The sequence below is a fragment of the Crocodylus siamensis genome, chromosome 1, assembly GCF_052110815.1.
Source record: "Crocodylus siamensis isolate JL-2025a chromosome 1, ASM5211081v1, whole genome shotgun sequence".
NCBI classification, from domain to species: domain Eukaryota; kingdom Metazoa; phylum Chordata; order Crocodylia; family Crocodylidae; genus Crocodylus; species Crocodylus siamensis.
The window spans coordinates 104,373,157-104,392,384 of record NC_143395.1 but is presented as its reverse complement, the minus strand read 5'-3'; the positions used below and the strand labels follow the sequence as shown (position 1 = coordinate 104,392,384).

Here is a 19,228-nt window from a genome sequence, read left to right as displayed (position 1 = left end):
TCATTGGGGCTTAGCCAGGCAGCAATGGCCCCCTGCTGCCTGGGCTGACTGTGAGCAAAATTGCTCCCAGTCAACATCTACACATGCACTATTGCACATTACCTAATGCATCATTTATCTAGTACCTGTATGTGTTGGTACTAGCAAATGTCACAGTAGACTAATTTAATGTGCAGTACATCCAGTGCATGTGTAGATGGTGACACTTTACTGCACATTAGATTAGTCTGTTAAAGTAGTGTAAGGGGTCTAGACTGGAGGTTATAAAGGATTCTTCCAGGGTGTGCACTGTAGAAGGCAGCTTGTGACAAAGCCTTCATAAGCCTAGGCATGGGATATACCAAGCAAGGGTGAAGGAGTATCAGGATTGACCTGTAGCATGTTCTGTTTTCACCTTTAAGGAGACTGCTATAACTTAAGGTCCTAGAAGTCTCTTAAACAAGGGACCCCAAAGCAGCTAAGACTGGGAGGGCAAAAGGGAGCCTTCAAACTACCTATTGTATCTGCCATCCCAATTCCTGTCCTGGCTGTAGATTCTAAGCTGTACTCCCTTCCTTAAGTTTTTGTGCACCCAGAAAATGAAGCACCCTTGAAAATGAAGGAGCCTTGAAAAATAGGGGTCACAATAGCTTCAGTGCTACCCCTGCAGAAGAGGCCCACATGAAAATAATTCACTCTGTGGCAAGACAATTTTTACTGAGTTCAAAATCACACTGGAAAGGGAGAATATAAATCTGCCCTAAACTGAAAAATAATACGAAATGAGAACAAATATAAACTGACACATAAATTAAAAGCACTGTATATGTATAAAATCAGCAATACAATGTGATTTATGAGAATCCAGTCAGTGATCCCATGAGTCAGACTCGAGCAGGTCCAACAACCACTACTTATAATAAACCCAGCATTTCCATAGTGGCCTATTTGGAAGGTACGTTATTATTAGTTTGCTAAGCATTGACAATGGGCATAAATCAATCTACTCACAGACAAGAGTAGCTCTGGATGTGGCAAGGCTTTACAACATCAGAGCAACAACCCACCCACATTGTTCATTCCTACCTCCTTAAGTGCATATGTGATACCTGACCAACATCTAATCCACAGGATGGCAACTCTATGCTAAATCAATGTTGCATATCCCTTCTTGGATAGCTTTACCTTTACCTATCTATTGAAATTAATTATCTATCGTTCAGTATATTGTTAACTTAGTTTATTCTATACAGGCCAAAAATACTACCAAGCTCAAAGGATATTTGATGAGTCATTTGTTATTGGTCTGGGAAGTTACAGAATCTTCAGCCAACTTCAAGGTAACAAAACAAGTAACCCTGTTATTTTATTACAGTGAAACCTTATGTTATATTCAAAAAAAGCTGTAGAGAAGACTGGTGCCAACAGCCATCTCAGGTAATGATGCAATTTATTCCTAGAAGCTTTCCTTTCACGAGGCTTATGAACACTCAGCAAGGACTGAAATTTAACTAGATCCAGTATTTGATACCTTGATTGACTGAGCATAGCATCTTCAGCTTGCCAGTCTTTTAAGGGTTTATGTACAGGTTACCATGGGCAGGCAGTGTGTATGCAAAACAGCGCTTTTATAAGAAGAGTTTATGGAAAGGGGTATCAACCTAATTTGGAAAGTGGTAAAAGTATGTACATTGGCTAGTTCAAACTAATATGCATTTCATCACCATGGGCCTGACTGTCATTTAACTCAGTCCCTTTAAAATTTTTCTGGCAGTATAATGAAGCCTTAATGTGGTCATACACTGTAGTTACTGCCCACTTTAATTTTTCTTTATATTCCATAGCCAAGTAAAAATTCCCTAATGTAAATAAGAATCAGGCCCCATATATGCAGCAGCTACGGTATCCTAGAACTGATTGTGTGTACATCTAACATTCGCTTCCACCAAACCATTACCAGTACTCTACTTACAGTGCTTCGATCACTAGCCACGGCCTGTGTATCACCAGCTAGGGAATAGTAGGCCTCAGTGTATACTACCTGGTTCAAGGTAGAGTACCTATTTCCTAATGTGAGAAAAATGCTGTGGGCAGCAGTTCCTTCCTGCATTTGTATGGCCTTGATTTCCAAACTCTTTCAAATGCCCATTCAGTCATCATAGAAAGGATCCTCCACATCTGAGAGAAAGTTAGGAGCAGGCAGCAGAACTGACATTCCCTCTATCCATGTTCTCAAACTGGATCCATATGTTCATTCTCCTTTTTTGATCACTGGAGAAGGGGAAAACATTAGGGCCTAGGCTGGTAACTTCCAACAAGGTAAAAAAATGGAAGAGAAGAAATTTAAATATCCAGCCAGTATTACCTCATTTTTCCCTAGAGTCTCTGCAGTTATTCTATTCTATGCAAGCATTATGGCAAATGGAGCTAGTAAACTTAGCTTGTGCCATGCTAAAATGAATATTGCCAAAGGAGGCCAATTTAATTAAATTATGAGACAAAGACATAAAGGGGACACCATACTGCTCTAATTCAGAACAGTTATGAATTTAGTTAGCAAATTCTAAAATGGTTTACAATTCTATGTTTTCATTTTGCTGTTCTGGACAGTGTCCAAAGCCAAAAATTAAAGCCATTTTCTCATCCAAATACACACTCAGCTCAGCTTCCAATTGAACATCAAACAATCCCATAATTTTTCCTTAAAAATAAAATTCCTTTAGATGAAGGAAACATTCCCCCCTACCCTCCTCCTCCTCCTTTTCTACAAATCAGAAATCCTCTCTTTGCCTTTTCAGTTACTGGTTTTACTTTCCCCCTTTGCGCACTGGAATCATTTAGCTAGAGCCGTGTGAAACTCAGCAGTTTGACTTTTGCTGGGATGGGGTGAGGGTAGGGTGATTGGTCAACAATGGCCTGGTTTCATCTGTGTAACAAGGGGGCCCACTTTCCCTGCAGCCTGCCCACCTGTTCCTGGGTAGCCGCCTGAGTTCTCTCCCACCATGCATTGATCTTAATTAGTTAATAGATATTAATTAAGTGGGAGGCTGCCCATTTCCTGCCCCGATGCCCAGGGGTGCTATCTGCAGCTCCTTTCCTCCCCTACACCGCAGCACAAGCCTTGCAGATGGCATCTCGATGTTCACAAGCACACCAGCCCCACACTAAGCTCCAGAACCCTCCTGACAGGACCCTCCTTAGATCCCTCCACTCCAGTGGCCTACACTACCTTCATCCAGGCTACCGAGCTCCTCGTAACTGGCTCCCCTCTCAAGCGTGGTCCCCACTTGGGACCTTCGGCCATACACAGGCCCTGGCCCCACCTCCAAGGCCAAGCGGGGTCCCAGGCCCATGACTCTGGGTGCCCCTCGTGGCAGGTGCCTAGCCCTTTTGACCTTCTCGGTCCTGGCCCCAGCATGGCTGGTTGAGGGGGCACTCTACCTCCAGCCTCACTAGCCGCACACTCTCTCTGAGTTTACCTTCCCAGATGTGGGAAGCTGGGTACCTCATACCATGCCTGGTGCTCCAGGGTTTCACAGGGGACTCTCACTCCCCCCATGGGGCAGCAGGTCATGGTGCTACCCTGTGATCTTACACATCACCCTCTTCTACTTGGGGTTTTTCATAGATTTCATAGATTCCTTAGAATGGTGTCTACGAGGAGTGCTGCTAGGGCCTCTGCCCAGGGGGACAAGGCTAACCGGGGCTGGTCTGAGGCCTCCACCCAGACCGAGCCCATGGGGAAGCTGATGTCCCCCTACCTCCCGGCCTGCGGGGGATCCCCAGCAGGGCCGGGGGGGGCAGAGATTGGGAGCCCCCACACCTGTCCGGCAGGTGCCCGGCTTAGGGCTCTGGAGGCACAGGTGAGGGAGCTCCGGGAGGAGGTTAGCAGGCTGAGGGGGATCAGGGAGGCGGAGGAGGAAATTGACAGTTATTTCCTTTCCCTGCAGGACCAGGCACCCAAGGAAGAAGCAGCCCAGGGAAGGACCTCCACGGCAGAGTGGCAGACGGTCACAGCCAGGACCGGAGCGGCTCGCAGCGAGCAGGTACAAGCTTCTCCAGTCTGACTGGAGAACAGGTACGAGGCCTTGGCGACTCTGCAGGAGATGGAAAGGGAGGAGGAAACCCTTGGGCAGGAAGAAATGCCACATTCTTCACATTCCAAACAGATCAAGAGATCCGAGAGGACCCAGAAGAGGAGGAGACGTGTGCTCGTCATAGGCGATTCCATCCTGAGAGGTATGGAAGGGCCCATTTGTCGCCAGGACCCTTCAGCACGAGAGGTCTACTGCCTGCCTGGAGCTAAGATTCAGGATGTGACGGAGGTAATCCAGGCCAGGATCAAGCCCACCGATTACTACCCCATGGTCCTTGTCCATGTGGGTACTAATGATGCGGCCAGGAGAACCCCCGATCACCTGATGGCGGACTACCAGGCTCTCGGCAGCGTGCTGAGGGAATTTGGTGCACAGGTGGTATTCTCTTCCATCCTACCAGTGAACGGACGTGGAAGACGGCATGAGAACTGCATCCGAGAGACCAACTGGCAGCTTCGGCAGTGGTGTCTCAAGGCAGGCTTCAGCTTCCTGGACAATGACCCACACATTACAACGAGGGACATGCTCAGCTGGGATGGGCTTCACCTGTCCCCCAAAGGTAAGCGTGTGTTTTCTTCCAGGTTGGCGGATCTCCTCCGGCGGGCTTTAAACTAGGCTCGTCGGGGGGAGGGGAAGATGAGGGTGGGGGAGGCTGTGGACCACCAAACCAGGTGGCACCCACAAGGACAGCCCAGCCTGAAGAAAGAGAGCTTTGGGAACGTGAAAGGCAGGGGGTGGACAGCAATACGGCACAGGTAAGGAACGGGAAGGTTAGAGACAAAAAGCCCTTTAGGACTTGGAGCGAGGGGGTAGCAAAAGCACGAGTCACAGGGCTCAAGTGCCTATATACTAATGCTAGGAGCATGGGGAACAAGCAGGATGAACTAGCGCTCCTGGTTGCACTAAACGACTACGACTTAGTGGGGCTGACGGAAACCTGGTGGGATCCATCCCACGACTGGGCGGTACATATTGAGGGCTATAGATTGTACAGAAAGGACAGAGTGGGGAAAAGGCGGGGAGGGGTTGCGCTCTATGTTAAGGAGCAATATACATCAACCCTCATCAAGACAGAATCAAAGGATGAGGAAGTAGAAGGACTGTGGGTTAGGCTACATGGGGGGCAAGGAGAAAAGGATTTGGTGGTAGGGGTCTGCTACAGACCCCCACATCAAGGGGAAGAAATAGATTTGGGGCTCCTGAGGCAACTCTCAGAGACCATAAAAGCTAAAGAGGCGGTGGTCATGGGGGACCTAAACTACCCGGACATCTGCTGGGAGACACAGACAGCAAAGTCCCACCGCTCACGCAGGTTTCTAACCTGTGTACAGGACCTCCACCTGACGCAGGAGGTACATGGTCCCACTAGGGGGAATGCCTTACTGGATCTGGTATTGGCAACGGGGGATGACATAGTAGGGGACCTACAGATTGGTAGCCATCTGGGGGACAGTGATCACCTAAAAGTACAATTCAACATAAGGCGTCGAGTGGGTAAGTTAACCAGTAGGGTGAACGTGCTGGACTTTAGGAAAGCTGATTTCAGCAAACTCAGGCGATTAGTGAAGGATGCACTGCAGAGTAGTAGTTTTGAAACGATGGGAGCCCAAGAAGGGTGGCTGTGCCTTAAGGAAGCTATCCTTCTCGCACAAAGCGAGACGATCCCCGTGCGAGGTAAAAGAGGGAAAGGGGCCAGGAGGCTTCCCTGGCTGACCAGAGAAATCCTGGGCAGACTAAGGGCCAAAAGGGGAGCACATAAAAAGTGGAAACAGGGAGAGATCACCAAAGAGGAATATACCTCTTCTGCTCGTGCTTATAGGGAGGCAGTTAGACAGGCCAAAGCTACCATGGAGCTGAGGATGGCAACCCAAGTAAAAGACAATAAGAAATTGTTTTTTAGATATATAGGGAGTAAAAGGAAGGCCCAGGGAGGAATAGGACCCCTGCTAAATGGGCAGAAACAATTGGTGACGGACAGAGGGGACAAGGCTGAACTCCTCAACGAGTTCTTCGCCTCAGTGTTCCTAAGTGAAAGGCATGACAAGTCTCTCACTGGGAGTGTAGGGAGGCAGCAGCAAGGCACCAGACTTCCATGCGTGGACCCTGAGGTGGTGCAGGGTCACTTGGAGGAACTGGATGCCTTTAAGTCGGCAGGCCCGGATGAGCTCCATCCGAGGGTACTGAAGGCACTGGCCGACATCATTGCAGAGCCACTGGCGGGAATATTTGAACGCTCGTGGCGCACGGGTCAAGTCCCGGAGGACTGGAAAAGGGCCAATGTGGTTCCCATTTTCAAGAAGGGGAGGAAGGAGGACCCGGGTAACTATAGGCCAGTCAGTCTCACCTCCATCCTTGGCAAAATCTTTGAGAAAATCATCAAGGCTCACATTTGTGAGAGCCCGGCAGGACAAATTATGCTGAGGGGAAACCAGCACGGGTTCGTGGCAGGTAGATCGTGCCTGACCAATCTAGTCTCTTTTTATGACCAGGTCACAAAACGCCTCGACGCAGGAGGAGGGGTGGATGTCGTATACTTGGACTTCAGGAAGGCCTTTGACACGGTATCCCACCCCATACTGGTGAACAAGTTAAGGGGCTGTGACTTGGATGACTGCACAGTCCGGTGGGTGGAGAATTGGCTGGAGGGTCGCACCCAGAGAGTTGTGGTGGATGGGTCGGTTTCGACCTGGAAGAGTGTGGGCAGTGGGGTCCCGCAGGGCTCGGTGCTTGGACCGATACTCTTTAATGTCTTCATCGGCGACTTGGACGAGGGGGTGAAATGTACTCTGTCCAAGTTTGCAGATGACACTAAGCTATGGGGCGAAGTGGACACGCCGGAGGGCAGGGAACAGCTGCAAGCAGACCTGGACAGGTTAGACAAGTGGGCAGAAAACAACAGAATGCAGTTCAACAAGGAGAAATGCAAAGTGCTGCATCTAGGGAGGAAAAATGTCCAGCACACCTACAGCCTAGGAAATGACCTGCTGGGTGGCACGGAAGTGGAAAGGGATCTTGGAGTCCTAGTAGACTCCAAGATGAACATGAGTCGGCAGTGTGACAAAACCATCAGAAAAGCCAATGGCACTTTATCGTGCATCAGCAGATGCATGACAAATAAGTCCAAGGAGGTGATACTTCCCCTCTATCGGGCGCTGGTCAGACCGCAGCTGGAGTACTGCGTGCAATTCTGGGCGCCGCACTTCAAGAAAGATGCGGATAACCTGGAGAGGGTCCAGAGAAGGGCCACTCGTATGGTTAAGGGCCTGCAGGCCAAGCCCTATGAGGAGAGATTAGAGAAACTGGACCTTTTCAGCCTCCGCAAGAGAAGGTTGAGAGGCGACCTGGTGGCTGCCTATAAGTTCGTCAGGGGGGCACAGAAGGGAATTGGTGAGTATTTATTCACCAAGGCGCCCCCGGGGGTTACAAGAAATAATGGCCACAAGCTGGAGGAGAGCAGATTTAGATTAGATATTAGGAGGAACTTCTTCACAGTTCGAGTGGCCAAGCTCTGGAACGGGCTCCCAAGGGAGGTGGTGCTCTCCCCTACCCTGGGGGTATTCAAGAGAAGGTTGGATGTGTATCTAGCTGGGGTAATGTAGGCCCAGCACTCTTTCCTGCTTATGCAGGGGGTCGGACTCGATGATCTATTGAGGTCCCTTCCGACCCTAGCATCTATGAATCTATGAATCTATGAATTTCATAGACATTAGGGCTGGAAGGGACCTCGGGAGATCATCGAGTCCAGCCCCCTGCCCAAAGGACAGGAAGTCAGCTGGAGTATCAGGGCTTCCCTCCTCAGGTGGATCAGGTGGCCATTGCCGTACCTGGCCCCCTCTCCCACCAATGTCCTGACCAACCCAAAGGTTAAGGGGTTAAGATGTCCCAACCCACCTTTCACTGGGTTGATAACTGGCCTGGCATTTCCTGGGGGCTCCTGCAACACTGGGAGCCCCACCAGGCCACCCATTCCCAGCAGGGTGCAGTTTTAGGTTATACCCAGGAGCAGGAGCCTCCTATCCAACCCCTACAGCTCCTCCCTTACCTCCAGATGATATCAGCAGCACTCCAGCTAGGCAATGTTATTGCCTCGCCTCCAGCAGCAGAACTGCTTTGTTTATATGGGCAGCCCTGAATCTAAAATGGCTGCCCTCAAAAGGTACCTGGCACCTGACAGCTCTAGGCCCTTAAAGTGGCAGGCACACACAGTGACCTGCCACAATCTGCATCCCTTAAATTACACCCTGAATCTGGAGTTTTAATACGCACAAGGATACAAAGGAGTGCTCAACCAGAACTGCCATCTTTCACATGATTTCTTCTGAAAACTCCTTATTAGTATCTCTTCTTAGCCAAAGTTATCATTGGCTCTAAGCTATGATTCATAAATGAGAATCTGCAGTGGTTTAATGCCAAACCAGTAACCATGACCTGCACTGGATAGGTTGGGCAAGTGGTGTAGGCTTTGTATTGTTAAAAATCTTTGTAACCATCACTACAATTGGGAATTGCAAGTAGAGCATCACGAGAAGGTCTATTTGGGTACTGCTGTGAAGACCAACACCTTTGGGCTCATGCGAAGAGTTATTTTGGAAGAAGTAACCTAATGAATAAATAGTTAAATACTGGTGTTAGAAAATGTGTCAGAGTCTAGATGATGCAAAACAGTAGGGGTGTGTGAAGCGGGCCATATTCAATTTGGATTCAGATTCAGCCCAATTCAGGGGACAGTGATTCAATTAATTGATTCAGATCACTGTCCCAATTTGATTCAGACAAATCCAACTCTGAAGATTCGATTCTGATTCAGATAATCAACGATTTGGACATAGACACAGCTTATATGTTTTTCCTACATACCTCGAAGTACCAGACATGGCTTCTGAATTCTGAAATGGTGGGGTGGATGGAGCATCCCACAGGAGCATGGGGTGAGGGGGCCATATAGTCAGCGGTGAACCCCTCCCTGCCTCTCTGGCACAGCAGTTGGCCATGGGGGAACCCCAGGTGCCCCCCCCAGACCCAGGAGGCACCAGCTGCTGAACCTGGGGGTAGAGAAGGGGGTCCCCCATGTGCTCCACAGCGGATCCAGAAGTGGACTGGAAGTTCTTCTGGCCCACTTCTAGGTCCACTGCTGAGTGTGCTGGGGAACCCCCCCCACCCCTGTGTGCTCCTGTGGGATGCTCCATCCACCCCACCATCTCAGTGTTCACAAGCTGCCTGGTACCTTGAGGTATGTAGAAAAAAACATACAAAGCTGTGTCTATGTCTGAATCATCAAATCTCTCTGAATCTCTCCCAATCAAATTGGAGGCTTCCAGTTCAATTTGGAGAGATTAATGGGTCTCCTGATTCGATTCAGATTTGGTGATTCAGTCGCCAAACAGGGCTGAATCTCCTCTGAATTGAATTAGCGACCAAAGCTTCGCACAGCCCTACAGAACAGCAAAAAAATTGAAATGTGAACCTAATGAAAGTTGCTTGAACTTTGCTGAAGGAAATGAAGTTCTTGATGTTGTTGTATATTCCTGGAGTTGTCAAAGTAGTTGAGGTTTGTATTAGCTCTGCACGAAGGTAAAAAGGGAGACAAAGCTCATAAATTGCTGCCAGGTCCTTGAGATACTAATGTAATGACAAAATAAAAATGCTTAATCCATTGTCCAATAGATTCAAGGACCTCTTTCCATAGTCTGCAATAGCTATACCTGTCAAGTCCCTAATTGTCTGTATAATTCCTATTTATGCCTTCATTAGCTTGCTTTTAAAAATTTGTTTCTTTAAAATCAACCTTTGCTTTTTATAGCTTTCTTATTCTCCAAATGTTCCTCAGTGAAAAGTGTAAACATATTGTAGATCAAGGTTGAGAACAAATGGAAAAAAAAAGTTTTTATGGCCCTTAAAAACACCCATAGCACAATTTATTCAGGTATTTTTTTGCCTGATCTAATAAAAAGGCATGCAACTTTTCAATAATGCTTTATATCTTTTTACTTCTTTCTTTTAGGTAAAAAAAAAGAATTGGTCTTACAAAGACAGCTGTTCGTCATGCTCTAAGGCTAAATGTTAGACTTTAACAGCTCACTACACAGAATGAAATGTAAAGTGTGGATTTTTCACCACATAGAGAAGTATTTTATATGCTGTGACTTTGGTAGAAGGTTATTATTTTTTTAAACAGTTCATAAAGTGGCTGAGAAACAGTGTGTTGGGACCGGAAATTATTTCTTGGAAGTCATCTAGCTACTCTCCCACCGTATCTCACTTACACTTTTCATATAAGTTTAGTAAGATGAATACAAAGTTCAGGGGGGAAAGAAAGATTTCTTTTCAGTTTCACCGATAAATTAATTGAAGGCTAGTTAGTAATTATCCTACACTATATTATGTATAGAATTCTTTCCAATCTTTGCTTTTAGTTTGCCACAGCTGCTGTGATTTTCTTCCCGTTGCCTTTTCCAACTTTCTGCCAATGGCAGGAGACCCAAAACAAAATGACCCAGCATAAAATCCTTGAATTACTAGTGAAAAATACATCTTGTTTCCATTTTTCTGCTGCCTCCCTTCCTAATGATGATGATCTCACTTCTGTTCTGTAGTTCTAAACCACACTTGTGACTACCAATCAGTCATAGGCTTTGAGCCAAGCATCGCTCATGTCTTCAGTGCTCCATGGCACTAATGCAATCATTATCCCTATAATTCCCTGGGGAATGCAATATTTACACCTTTGCTTCTATAGCGCTAAATGAAAATACAGTGGGCAGAATTTAGGGATTTTTTTCTTTTGGAATGTAAACCGCTTCATGACATTGAGCCCGCAGGCATATTAATTCCACTTTTAAGTAAGTGACTTAGTACTGAAGAGCCATCAAAGTGTTTACAAAGTAATGCACCAAATTCTCAAAAGCTATCTATACAGTTGATGGTTACTGTTCCAGTCTGTCTTGCTTATATTTTTTCATTTCCTTTCTGTCCCCCAGGTTTTCAGGCATTCCAAGAGAGTTAGACACTAATTGACAGTGCTAGGGAAAAGAAGGTATTTGGTAATCAGTAGGTATACTAGCCCAATGTTAACATCTTTGATGATCTCAGACTCTGAAATTTAATTGGATGATTCAATCCAACAGCAGACAATGAATAGCTCTACAGCTTAGCAGAAAAGAATAAGGGTGGAATTCTTTTTTCCTTTGCATGTTTAAGTGGTAACTTTTAAAGTCATGCATACCAAAAATGTCACTTATGCACAAGCAGGCTGAATATATACAGTAGGATGCACATTGGTCGGATATGTACATGGGCCCATTCTTAATGTGTATCTGTATTTAAGCTGAAAATCCATGACTAGCAAATGGTGGACTGAAGAAAGATGGGGGAAAAAGGAAGATCCTCCTATATTTTAGTCCCAACATCTGAGTGGTTAAAACACTCATCCAGGAAGACAGTGGTCTTGGTCTAGACTCCTCTTACACAGGGGGAATTTGAAGCTGCATCTCTATCTTTCCAGCACAGTGCTCTAACCACCAGCACATGGTCAGGCATCACCCAGAGCCCTTATTGCACTCCTTTTGAAGCTGGCTCCCTGGACAAATAAGAGAGGGAGCTATGTTAGACTAGATAGTCTAACACACAAGATTGTTGTCTTGTTATACTACACGTACTTGTGTTTGTTAAGTCAATAAACCTTTCTTACCTTTTTACTCCAGACCACTCTCTCAATCCCGAACCCTCCTGTTGGCAGCTGCAACACTTATCAGAGTGCTTCTATTTGCTGCTGCTGCTGCCCTTAAACCCCATGATGAAGATCTAGTACAAGAACTCATGGATCACCTCTCAAGAGCTTGCCAGGCATTTGCTCTCACCATCAGCATAAACAAAACAGTTGTACTAGGACAAGGAATTCCACAATATCCATCAATCACTCTTAATGAAAACCAGCTAGAAGAAGTCCAAAAGTTCAGCTCCTTGGGCTCCACCAACCTCTCACTGGATGAAGACCTTAAAGATCACATCGGAAAGGCTGCCATCACCTTCAAGCAGACTAACTAAAAGACCATGGAACAACTCGAATCTTACCATCACGACCAAAATGCTAGTGTACAAAGCTTGTGTACTCAGCACTCTCATGCATGGTGGGATAACATGAATGATTTATGCACATCAAGAGAAAAGGTTGAACAGTTTCCATCTTGGCTGTTTACAGGACATACTTAACATCAAATGGCAAGGTATAGTTACCAATGCAGAGGTTCCTCAGTGGGCAAATTTACCAAGTGTGACAGCCCTATTCAAACAGAGATAACTGTGCTGGCTAGGCCATCTGAGCAGATTGGAAGATGGATGTATACCTGAGGACATGCTTTATGGGGAACTATCAGAAGGAACAAAAAGAACAGGATATTCCAAGCTTTGCTATAAAAATACATGCAAGCGAGATATGAAGGCAATTGGAATTGAACCTGGCCTATGGGAAACCTTGGGAAGCAATTGGAACAAATGGTACCATCATCTCCACCAGGGCATTAAAGTCTATGACAGGAATTGGCTCCAACAGCTTGAAAAGAAAAGAATCCATAGGAAGCAAGCAGTTCCTGAACCACCCAACTGTGACACATACATTTGCAACTGCTGCCACAGATCATACAAATCTCAGATTGGATTATTCAGTTACATGAGACACTGCAAATCATCTGCATCAGAGGCTGCAATAACTACCATTTCTCGCAGATGAAAGAATGCCATTGATTGATTGATTGTCTGATTGTATAATTAAGCACTAAATAAACATGCAGTAACCAGAGTTACTGCACAATAGCACCAGAGAACACCTCTTAAGTGATACTACTGCACAGTAGCCTAATAATACTGTTCAATAGCATATTAGCACTTTTGGTGCTATAATGCCCTTCTGTGCAGTATTCTTCAGTCACTGCACAGTTAGCATCTCATGTAGATGAGCCCAGAGAGATGCAAATTTAGACCCCCTCTGGGCAAGGGACCATTAAACTCAGGTTTCTGGCTTCCTGAGTGAGTGTCCTAACCACTCAGTGGTTGGGGCTAAAACATGGAAGGGACTTCTCCCAATCATTTCTCTAGGACTTATGCACAGAGGAGCATAGCCCAACCATGGCATAACGCTACTCTGTATGCTCAGCATACATGCACAAGATTACACGACCAAAGGTAAAGGGCCAAAAAACAGCCAGATTGATGGTCTGAAAAAAATCAGCATTTAGACATGCCATGGGAAATGGAATTCTGCCCTATAAGACTGAGAAAGCAGTGCAGTGAAAGTGTAGATACTGTGTAAAATAGATGCAGATGAAAAGGACAAATCACCTGCATATGCTCCACAAATTTTGATTCAATCAAAATATAATATAGCATTCCCAAAAGCCCAATGGTAAGTTCCATGGCATTTGCTAGTGCCACATCTAGAAAACCTAAATAAAGCCTGAAACAGTTTTGCAGGAGTTTGTGACCATTGGACCTTGTCATCCCCTGGGGTTCTCTGGTGAACAGGTGTTCCCCCAGATCCTGATGCATACCCCTTATGTACTTATAGGCTGCCACCATGTCACCCCTGAGCCTGGGCTTCTCTAAGCTGAAGAATCCCATAGCTCACAGCCTCTCTTCATAAGACCTGCTCTCTTGCCTGTTGATCATGTGTACGGCTCTCCTCTGGACTCTTCCAAAGCTTCCCCAAATCCTTCCTAAATTGTGGAGCCCAGAATTGGATGTAGTACTCCAGCTTCAGCCTCACCAAGGCTAAGTATAGTGGGAGGATGACATCCTGGGTCTTGCTTAAGATGCATTGGTAGATGCAAGACAGTGTTTTATTCACTTTGTCAGCTGTGGTATTGTATTGGTGGCTTATATTCATTTTGTGGTCAATCATAACCCCCGAGTCTCTTTCAGTCATGGTGCTAGCAAGTGTAGCATTCCTGAGCCTGTAAGTGTGATGCAGGTTTTTATGCCCAAAGTGGAGCACCTTGCATTTACCCATATTGAATGCCATCAGGTTTTCATCTGCTCACCTTGCAAGCCTATCGAGGTCAGCCTGGATCATCAGCCTATCCTCAAGTGTGTACACTCTTCCCCAAAGTTTGGTGTCATCAGCGAACTTGGCCAGTCTGATTTTGACACCAGTGTCCGGATCATTTATGAAGACATTAAAGAGTACACATCCTACAACAGAGCGTTGGGGGATGCCACTAGTCACAGAGTGCCATGTTGATTCAGTTCCATTAACTACCACTCTGGGTCTGACCTCAGAGCCAGTTCCCCAGCCATCAGACTGTGGAGTACTCGGGGCCGCAGCTGCCCACATTTTCCATGATGGCATCTTGGGACAACAGGTCAAAGGCTTTTTTAAAGTCCAAATATATGACATTAACTTCTTCCCTTTTGTCCAGGTGATACACCGCTTGGTCATAGAAGGAAGTGAGATTGATCAAGTAAAACCTACCTGCAACAAACCCACGCGGGCTATCTGTAATTTCCCGTGCTTTTCACCTGTGCGTTAAGTCCATGTGGTCTTTTCTGGCTTCACTGTCGCTTTAGGGAAGAAACAGACTTCTTAATGGGTTGGACCTTGTTCAGTATCCTGGGGGGTGGGAGGTCACTCCTGCCATGTCTTTGCTGGAAAATTATTTTTAATGGGAAGGAAGATGGTCTATCCTGTCCCTCCTGGTACCTTCCTTCAGTCATTCCTGTTGTACTTCCTGCTTGGGGCTCCATCTCCCATACACCCAGCCTAATGCCAACCAAAGATGTTGTTTCCTGGGCCACCAGCATTGGTATTACATGCATTTTGGTGCCTTGGCCCTTTGAATTTATGACAGTAGGACCAGGATGTTATCTGACCCGATTATTCCCAACCCCACTTTGCCTTATTTCTGCATCTTGCCGATCCCAGACTGTCCTGTTCCCCGCTGTCCACTCCCGACTTCAGTTTTATACCTGCTGAGGGTCAGTTGTTCATTGGTCCTTGCCCAGTTTGGATCCAGTCTGTGCTGTGGATACCCAATGTCCATGGCATCTCCTTAGGTAAGTTATAGAGCTGTCTCTGGCTCTGACTATTCAAGAAAGCCCCTTCCTGGGGAAGCCACCATGTCCCTTCACTGGGACTGAGTGCAGGATCTGGCCCCTCTGGGCTGGTTGAGGACCTCACTTCCAGTCCTCCTTGCTGATTTCCTGCTGGGCTTTTTATCCTGGCTTTGGGGGTCTGAGCAGCGAATCAGCCCTGGCACGCTGCTGTAAAGTGTGCCAACGTGGGAGCTGGTCCTGACTCCTCCTGACTCAGCAGGTTTTTTTCCTCTTTTTTCTTTGCTGTGGCATTCCCGTCCAAAGCAGTTTTACTTTTGCCATGCTCCAGTTCTGGCATGGCATCCCACCGGCTCCTCTCCTTGTCTGGCTGAGGTAAGCCTTGTCCACATTATCCCTCAGAATGTTGCCTTCAGTTAGCCTGTCAAAAATGGGGTTTTTGATTTTTTTTTTCCAAAATCTTCCCAGGGATTGAGGTCAAACTGATTGGCCTGTAGTTTCCTGGGTCCTCTTTCCTCCCTTTCTTGAACATGAGCACAACATTGGCCCTCTTCCAATCTTTAGGTACTTTGCCTGAGCGCTACAAGTTCTCAAATATCTGCACCAGTGGCTGCGCTATGATGTCTGCCAGTTCTTTTAGCACTCTTGGGTGCAACCTATCTGGACCAGCTGATTAATGGGGGTCCAGCATCTCAAGATGCTCCCTCACAAGATCCGTGTCAGTGGTGGGCATATACGCATCACGTTAGGAAGGAAGGTCCCTTTGGGCTGGTGAAAAAATGATGCAAAGTAATCATTAAGCAAATTGCCTTTTTTCTGAATGTCAGTAGTCAGCTGCCCCAGCTGGTTTAGCAGAGGTCCAATGTTGCCCTTGTTTTTCTTTCAACTCCCCACATATCTGAAGGACTTTTTATTGTCCTTGATTCATGTAGCCAGATGGAGTTCAGTTGCAGCCTTGGCTTTTCTAGTTCACTCCCCGCAGGTGTGGACCAGTACAGTTTTCTCCTCCTTAGTGGTGTTTCCTGTCTTCCATCCTTTATACACCTCTTTTTAGACATAAGAGATTGATGAATTCCTTGTTGAGCCAAGGGGGTTGTTAAACCCTTTTACCACCCTTACTACAGGTTGAGATGGACTCCCCTTGTGCTTCTAGGATCACTTCCTTAAGGGAGAGAGCTCAGGCTCATCACATTATACCAGCTTTATACCAGCGCAATTCCACTGATGTCTAAGTGTTCCCCAGTTATTCTCACATAGGAAGGGTTCAAAGTCCATCATATGGTTTAACGTTATAAAAGAATATAATTTGGCACAGGTTGATACTCTGCTGTTTCATGCACATTATTAAAAAAGTTCAGAGCAGCTACAAACCATTGTGTCCAAGGGAGGATTCTTCTCTACTCTCTAGAAAAAAATCTTTAACCCTAACTTTATTAAACTGTGAATACAGGTGTCATATATGACCTACAAAGCGTATAAGGTCAGTTGGATTGCATCACCATTGGTATATGGACCAGCTCTCAAAAATTCAACAGCAACAAAACAAACATTGTAGGCAATTATGTAGAGCACAGGGGTAATTTTTCAAAGAGGTGAGTTCTGGCATTAATATCAGAGACTCATCAGCTAAATCCCTCCCATGGATTTTGAAAACACCTCTTGTCACACAAGGATATGTACAAACTTGCTAGCTCATCTGTCTTGTTTTTAAAACTAACTTACGTAGTCAGTTATTGACAGGTTTAGCTTTGTAGAGGAATTAAGCCTTGGCACCTCTTCTCAGATTGAGGTAGAGTATTACTGGCAGTGCTAGCAACATTCACTACAGTATTAGGCTTAACACTATGAGCACTGCCTAATAGCCTAAGGGAGGAGCTCAATTATTTCCACCATTAAAAAAAAATGGAACTGGACAAAGATTATAGAGAACATAATGTTTTGGGAAAATTGTGCATGGCTGAGGGGTTTTACAAGATAGACTCTCTTCTAGTATGTTCTCTGTATAAAAGCACTTTTTGAAGTTCCAGTAGTGTAAGAAAAACCCAATCAACCTCAGCATGGATGCAGCTTAAATATCCGAACCCCAATTCAAGCATAGCTACACTAGTAGGGCTGCACCATGGATTTGCAACTGACTTCTGCTCATTCCCAGGGCTTAATGTATCAGCTGCAGATCACTGGAAGTAGGGACTGGAGGATTTGATTCCAGAGAATCTGTGCAATACACATGCCAGGAGCAAGCATCTTTAACATGGGGTATTTTCTGTACCTTCTTAGTAGTGGGAGATACTACCCACAACTAATAGATTTTAGGGTAGAAAGGGAGCTATAACACAAACTATATAATATCATCTAGTTATTCCTATAGAAACCTGATCACTTGTTGTTGACAAAAGAGCATATCTTCCAGAAAGGCATCTGTTTTGGATCTAAAGAAATCAAGAAATTGAGAACTTACCACTTGCCTGGGTAGTCAGAAATTTCAGATGAGGTTAAGCTGCACCTGTGCACACCTATTTTTTTACATCAGCCCCATAACTTTATTGTAGGAATTTGCACCTTTGTGACTATGTCTGTGCATGTGCACATGCACACACAGGCGTGCATGCACACATGCATGCATAAGTAAGCCCATGTTAATTTGGTGCACTTTTGTGGTATTTTTCTAGTCGCTTTGATCAGTCACATGAATCCCATGTAATGTGCCAATTCCTCCAGACTACTGTTAGACCCAGACTTAATCAGAGAAATGACAATTAGCACTGCCCAATTATCGGCTGCCTCAGTTCCAAATGAAGTGATTTTTTTGCTCCCCCACTGCCTAAGGAGCAGACTGAGTGTATCTATCACCACCCCATCAACCTGGCAATTGGTTTATACATTGAGAAAGTAAAGAGACTCCCACACTGTTGTATAACTGACACAAATTAATCAGTTTATTAATTAACAACAGGTAAGTAACAAGTAAATATAAGCAATTCAGATAACAGCTTTAACAAGTATCAACACCAACCAGAGACTTGGTAACTTTTATTATATTAAGGGTGAAATCTTTATTGAATACTGGATCTCTGCCACTTCAGATCATAACAAGCATGGGTCACACCAAGGATTATTTGGTGGTGGCTTACCTCCTGCTTTAGGAAAGGGAGGAACAAGAGAGAAGAGGGTGATACTTATAACAAGGGTGGAGGACTGCTACTGATGTATTATCTGCACCTGGGGATAAAGAGTCCAGGGAGCCAACCCTAGGCACTCTCACAGGAGAGGAGCAGTGGTGAGACCTGGTGAAGCCTCAGGAGTCAAGGTTGCTGGGGATGATGGCCAGGTCTCTAGAGGCCTCACTATCAATGGTGTGCTTGGACACATCAGACCTCCAAGGTTGCAGAATAGCTCAATACGCAATACCACACAACAATCACCCATGCCAATACACCACAAAGCCACTTCCACCTGATTCATTCAACACACTGACAGTCTCTCTCCTTCTTACAGGATCCTCTCAACACCCACACGAGCAGAAAGCAAGTCCTCATTCACGTGCAGCCAAACACGCACTCAATCACGCAGTTCCTGTCAACCAAAGCCCTTTATAGGGGTAGTGAACACCAGGGCTCTGCTCACAGTACACTTTTGTGCACTGGGTACCAACATCAGTGGCTTCAAGGTGTTCTGTACATTGTCTATAGTCAATGGGTCAGGCAAAGTTCATCTTCTGACCTATTTAGGGGATACGTGATGATGCCATGGGCTCAGACCTGATTTCTGGCTTTATAGCTACAAAGTACTTAAATTTAATAGTTTCAATGGTAACTATCAGGTGCTGTAGTGGAATGAGCAGTGTAGTTTAGAAGGGAAAGTAAATGATTGTCAAAAATTGTCGGGCCCTTATCTCAAACTCTAAGCCAGAAGTGGAAGTACACTTCATGGTCTTACATTTGTCATTGTCTTGGCCCCATCATATAGTTTAAGCCAGTTAGCTTTTGCTCAGGAGAAAGTTAAGACAAGAAGAATACAGGTGGTAACCTTTTAAACTAAGGATTTGTGTCAGAGATGTAAGTGTCTAAGAAGCCCTTTGCTACTGCTTCTCTATGTTTCTAAAATTAATGGCA

General features: G+C 45.7%; 1 protein-coding gene across 1 annotated transcript; it reads left to right on the top strand.

Moving 5' to 3' along the window:
* The first annotated feature begins 3,626 nt into the window (after positions 1-3,626).
* On the top strand, positions 3,627-7,421 carry LOC149873149 (uncharacterized). Its single transcript, XM_090031459.1, has 3 exons — positions 3,627-4,025; positions 4,149-4,635; positions 6,566-7,421. The coding sequence occupies exons 1-3, from the start codon at positions 3,627-3,629 to the stop codon at positions 6,631-6,633; spliced, it is 954 nt and encodes a 317-aa protein (XP_089887585.1). The 3' UTR covers positions 6,634-7,421.
* The last annotated feature ends 11,807 nt before the right edge of the window (positions 7,422-19,228 follow it).